The sequence below is a fragment of the Camponotus vicinus genome, unplaced genomic scaffold, assembly GCF_025532165.1.
Source record: "Camponotus vicinus isolate PSW18456_S1 unplaced genomic scaffold, iyCamVici1.0 SCAF_2, whole genome shotgun sequence".
In the NCBI taxonomy this organism is placed as follows: Eukaryota; Metazoa; Arthropoda; class Insecta; order Hymenoptera; family Formicidae; genus Camponotus; species Camponotus vicinus.
Window position 1 is genome coordinate 2321090 of NW_028141956.1, and position 6360 is coordinate 2327449.

General features: G+C 25.3%; 1 protein-coding gene across 2 annotated transcripts; it reads right to left on the reverse strand.

Moving 5' to 3' along the window:
* Positions 1 to 2423: 2423 nt before the first annotated feature.
* LOC145966618 (uncharacterized) lies at positions 2424 to 6150 on the reverse strand. 2 transcript variants are annotated; one of them, XM_083090832.1, is made up of 6 exons: positions 5854 to 6150; positions 5006 to 5155; positions 4505 to 4705; positions 3803 to 4021; positions 3277 to 3468; positions 2424 to 2768 (listed from the first exon to the last, which is right to left on the reverse strand). In XM_083090832.1, exons 1-6 carry the CDS (start codon positions 6028 to 6030, stop codon positions 2655 to 2657), a joined length of 1053 nt encoding a protein of 350 aa, XP_082946958.1. In that variant the 5' UTR covers positions 6031 to 6150; the 3' UTR covers positions 2424 to 2654. The 2 variants fall into 2 exon arrangements, with proteins under 2 accessions (XP_082946958.1, XP_082946959.1); XM_083090833.1 differs by lacking the exon at positions 5006 to 5155 and having other exon boundaries at positions 5854 to 6149.
* Between the last annotated feature and the right edge of the window lie 210 nt (positions 6151 to 6360).

The following is a 6360-nucleotide window of genomic DNA, read 5'->3' on the forward strand; positions in this document are numbered from 1 at the left end:
AATCTGTAGGAAAAGTCTTAAAGAAAAGAAAAAATTAAGAAAAAGTCTTGATAAAATTTTTTTAATTTTTAAATGGAATTGAATAAATCAATATTTTATAAATTATATTTTTATAAAATTATGTTTTTGTATTATTTCTCAAAATTTTTTACACACTATGGTGAATTATTCTACAAAAGTATTATAAATATTAATAATTAGCACATTTTTATATTTTAATATATTGAATAAATGTTACACATCTCCTTTTTTTCAAATAATTAAAGTTAATATAATGTAATATATTTTTTCTAAAGTTCTTATTTTAATAATTATAATATTTTTCATATCTATTTTTTTCATCTGTATTACATTAAAAATTAATGTCACAAAATTATTTCTATAATTAATTAATTTTGTTGTTTCTCTATAATTAGATCAAATAATATTCTTCTTGTGCGAATAACGATTACATTAATAATTAAACTTGGAAACAATGCATTGTTATTTATAATCAATTATCCGTCTACAAATTACCCATTTATTTATTATTGTATCTTATTGAAAAGACTCCATTTAATAATTGTTTGCATTTAATAAATTAAATTGTTTTTCACATTTGATAATAATTTATTTCACAATTGATGCAATTATGGAATATTACTACTATTAAGATAAAAGATAGTATTTAGGAATCGGATCGATTATGTCGATTCTACACCTCGAGCGTGACATCATGTTGTTCGTTACAATCATACGATGACATCACGTATTATAATGATTCAAACCACATAAAACATGACGCTGGCGCTTCAAGTTTTATAATGATATACGAATAATTTCCGGTGTATAGAAAGGGAAACTTAGCATTTGGGAAGTAGTCTAATTTTTGAATTAATCAATATCAAGGACTGCAAATTTATTCAGGAGGTTCATAAAATACGTAAATAAAAATTTTTTTGTGTTGCAATTCTTTTTCAGAAAAACCATTCTGTATGTTTTTGACATAAAAAAGAACTATATATACGAACTATAAAGTATACAAATTTGGATCGCACGCATTGAAATGCATGCTGTCACTTGTATTATTTTATAATAAGCGAGCTTAAGATTATTATATACAATATTCATTTAATATATAACATTTTATAAAATTTTATATAAATATTAGTATCAAAAAAAGATATTCATATTATTGCACTTGCATTTTTGATTACTTATAATTTTAAAAATTAATAGAATTTAATTAAATACAAATCTATTTTATTTTTTAAATCTATCATTGTCATAAAATTTAAAACAGGTTTTTTTATACGATTTGTAAAGCAATATTTAATATTTAGTATAAAATAACGAATCTTTTTTATTTCGCCACACTTTTCGCGTGTATCTGTATCTTTCTTATATATATCTATACTGCCAATAAAATTATTCGCGTTTGCTTCCATTAGCCTCCTTTCGCTTATTACTTGTAATATAATACAGCACGCCTTTTTTCATTAGATTTTCACAAAATTAATGTCATAAATTCCCCACAAAAAAAATATTGAATCTCTTTTTTATTGTATTTTTATTTGGCTTATCAAAATATTTATATTAAAATTAATTAAACTATGCATTCTAAATTATTAATACTAAATATAAATACTAATCATAAATATTAAAACATATTAAATATTACACACACACACACACACACGCGCGCACACACACACACACACACACACACACACATATGTATGTATGTATATATACATATGTTATAATATAGTATTTATAATATCGAAGAAATTAAATAAAAGCTTATTAAGTCAGCGGATCTATAGTATGTATATTTTTTTTAGAATTTTATTATAAGTAATAAAATGAATAATTGCGTAAGAGAAAACAAATTTATAACTATCATATTAAAGCATCATGTGTACGTGATAGATATCATAACTATTAATAATATATAATTGTTAAAAATAACAATGTAAAATATCGAATTTCTTGGAAAAACTGCATCATCAAAGATTAGAGCAAATATATATATGTATACATATATTGCACTATATTTCTCTGGTATATATGAGTCATATTTTCTTCCAGCAAAAGATTATTATATTACATATTGACATCATAAAATTGTCGTATAAATAATAAAAAACATTTTATTTAAATGTATAAAATTTTAATTTTAAATAATTTTATAAATATGTATTAATGATATATAAAATAAAAATATTAGAAGAATAAATATAATTGTTATTACTATTTATCTATTAATTATGTTTTATTCATGTCTTATTAAATTGATCTTATTAAAAATAAAAAAAAAGGTTGTTAATATTAATAATAATAATAAAATAATAATAATAATATTATTATTATTATTAATATTATTATTTTCATTATACTATTAATAATATTATTAATAATAAAACAAATTGTATGAGCAGAAATTGGGAAAGGCACATTTATTTATTTTATAAACAATTTGATGTTGTGTTAGAAATTAACTGTTTTATGCGCAGAGCTGAACAGCTGACTAATATTTATCAGTCCCTCAAGATGGCGTAATGAATGCTGAATTTGAAGTTTCAAAGAAACAATGAGAATGATATAATATACCAATGTACAATCACTATTCTCACAATTTGTCCAATTAATCCAATGAAAATTTTTTCCAAATATCACATGACGTGAATAATTTGAAATTCATGCTTTGGTTTACTTTTCATTTTTATTTTAATATAATTGCACCAATCGACAAAACAACAATATAGGATTGGTTCTTCAACCACCTCCTAAAAGAATCAAAATGATAAAAATCAAATATTCCCAAATTATTATTATAAAAGAATTTTTATAAAAGAATTATTATAAAAGAATCTTATCTCTTTTTCAAATAATTTCCTTTTATATGTTAATATATACATTTTTTACAATATATGTATACATTTTTTAAAATGTATATATTGTATTGTGCATATATATATATATATATATATGTGTGTGTGTGTGTGTGTGTGTGTGTGTGTGTGTGTGTGTGTGTGTGTGTGTGTGTGTGTGTGTGTGTATGTGTATCTGCGAAATCTAGAAGCTCTTTGAAGAAGAAACATTCTATTGATTATTTGATAACCTTAGAACTGGAATGACCAATGTCATTTTATGAATTGAAGATATAAAATTCTTATTCTTTCTCTGAATACAGAATGTTTCTATTTCTTATTTAGTACAGGAGATCTTGACCTGCTTCAAGATTCAAAGTGTCGATAGAATTGTACAGTAGACAGAATGAATTGCCATTCTTACGGTACTATCGGTGATCGGAGCGGAGGCAGACAAATCTCTGAAGGAGGGAATTGGTGCCAGTTCTACAACCTGCTGTCTGAAACTATGTTTATTGATCTTTTCTCCATTTATGGAATTTTCAGTTACGTCGCTATCCGCAGAATAGGAACTTTGCGTATCACTTGATGTAATTGTATCTTGTTCTTCTCGAATCTAGAGTTGCAAATGGTTACTTTATATGTGTATATAACGTGTATGTATGTATATAATTTTAAATCAATTATTTAAATCATAATCTTTCTCGTACCTAAAATAAAATTAGTTATTGTTGATAATTGATTCACTTAAAGCTATTTCTAATTTCCTGGAAAATTAAAGAAACTAGTACAAATAACTGAAAATTTGTATTCTATATTTTAAAGATTTTTAAAATAATAGCAAAATGAAAATATATTATTATATTAAGTAAAGCTTATAATGTAGAAATACTTTGAAGATTATTTTAAACATCGACAAAATGTGTATTTTTTTGTTTATGCTTACGCACCCATTGCCACTGATCGAAGAGAACCCACGTTTGAATCAGATACAGAGTCATGACGAAAAGTGATAATATACACATTACGAAATTATGAATAAAGATGGGATGCTCTAATATTTCTTCATCAGTAAATTCAGTAACATCGATGTACATATCGGCGTGTTTCATTTCCATTATTCCTGTCACGAGCATTATAATAGCCGATGCCACACATACTACAAGAGGCTTGCAATCATCATTATCATAACAAGACATAATTATTTAACATATATATGTAATTTTATTTATTTATTGTGTGCGTGCATTAAGATAATTAATTTTGTATTTTCTTTTATCAAAAACAAAATGAAATTAACTACCGTTGTAAAAATAAAAATTTAAATTACATATATGTAATACAATATTATTATAGAAATATATATTTAACGTTTTATAAATTATTAAACTCTGCGTCAAAAATTATCTGTTACGAACAAAAAAAGCATATAAGCAAACGTTACATGATAATCAATTAAAGATCATGTATTTCAAATTCAACAATTTTTAGTACTCTATATTTTATCTTTAGATTGTAATTTTATTTAAATAAATAACTAAATTTGGAATTTATATCTAAATTATATAAAATAAAAATATATTGCAGATGGAACACAATATTATACTTTCTATTTTGAAGATTCTTATAAGCATTTTGGAAGAAAAACTCACTATCATGGGTCTGTCAGGTAGTATTTTTTTAACAAGCCATAATATCGCAAGAACGAGGCTCATCAGCATGCAGATAGGATACACGAAGAAAATAGGATTTCTTTCCTCCGGCAATGACGGGATCGTGTCATCTTTTTCTCGCGCGCATGCATTTATATAATGATGTATATGATGAAATATTTCAATGGCCAATGCAATTATCTAGAAAAATTTTGATACTGTAACAATTCCGCGCATACCTACATGTACTCGCATCAATAAATGTAAATAAAATATAGAAAAATTGCGTCAAATTAAAAGTAAAATATACTATAAAAAATATTAATAAAAATATAAATGAAATATAATAAAAATATAAATAAAAATATAAATAAAACATAAATATCAATATAATATAAATATAATAAGTAAAAGTATAAATAAAATATAAATAGAATATATTATAAGAAAATATGATAAGATATACGAGTATGTGACAACAAAGATGCTGCAAGCTCTCACAAGCGCCTGTGAAAAATATTCATCGCAGATATTCGCTGCTAGATATGTATATGGTGCTAACAATGAGGTCTTAACAGATTTCCATGACAATACTGTCAGCTGAAATAGAACGCAAGTAATCGAACACGCGAGAAGCCTCCGGTTCTCTTCCTGAAACGATTAAAATTTGCGAGGTATACGTATCGACACGCATATTCACACGTGTAAACAGGTCTAATGCGTATTTCTGTTCGACATATCATATCGCATTACATAATAAAAATCTCGATGTCGCGATTATCGTGAGATGGTTACTGAATCACGTGCAATGACAAGGGAACCCTGAAAAATTGCGTCGCGCCAAGTTGCATTTTTTTTTTAGATATAAAGTAGTTTTATTTTACATGCGGAATATGTAATAATGTAAAGATAATAATACTATCTTGAGATGTTACATTTTGTCGCATTTTTTATCATGCGAAGAAAGGAGATCACAGAACGATTATATCATTATATCATTCTGATAAATTTGAATTTCGCGTGCTTGTAAATTTTTACTTTATCTAATGAATATTTCAGCAAACATCATAAAATGATAAATTCAATCGTCCATTTTCATTCATTTCCTTGTATCGATATATCAAATGATATAACCTTATCTGATATTTTTTAATATTCTATCAATTTTTATCACGTTTTATATAATTATAGTAATTAAATTATATTAATATAATTATATTTTTAATTATACTTGTCGCAAATACTAAGAATAACGCATGATTATTTTCCATTATTGTTTTTAACTCTGAATAAGATTTAAACTAAATGATTTACAAATAAAAAAGTGATCATCATGTTCGATTTCTTACGAATTGAACAAAATGTAGACTGGCATGCACGATATGCGATAGATCTGTCCTTCTTTGAAACTTTACTTCACCATTGTGATATATAGCTGCAAGCTTGGCAGCGTCTTGGAGTCTGCGAAGTTCCAGCGCGGCTTCATGCTCACTGATCGATTCTCTATTTTTAGTTTGACTCACCATTAAATCATTAATTATTAATTTAAATTGGACAGATTCTCTCTTCTCTCGTCAATGTAACCTTAATATAGTGACTGGACTCGATTATTCTTGAGTTATCTAACAAATGAACAATGACAGAAATGACATTCGCAATCAATTTATACCACTATTGTCAAGAATCGAAACTAGAAACGAAGAATCAGCTCGAATCATCCGACGTTGATTTAAAACCGGTTCTTGAATAATTTAAACAGATAGAGCGCGATTTTGACATAATATATGACATAATATATATGTGACATAGTATATTATAGCATAAATAATACAAAGTAAATCTCATTTGGTTTCCTA

Coding starts and splice junctions, on each gene's coding strand:
- LOC145966618 (XM_083090832.1), bottom strand. CDS start 6,030: ATGGTGAGTCAAACTAAAAATAGAGAATCGATCAGTGAGCATGAAGCC. Junction 4,022..4,504: donor TACCTGACAGACCCATGATA/GTGAGTTTTTCT, acceptor GATGATTGCAAG/CCTCTTGTAGTATGTGTGGC. Junction 3,469..3,802: donor TCTTCGATCAGTGGCAATGG/GTGCGTAAGCAT, acceptor TTGCAACTCTAG/ATTCGAGAAGAACAAGATAC.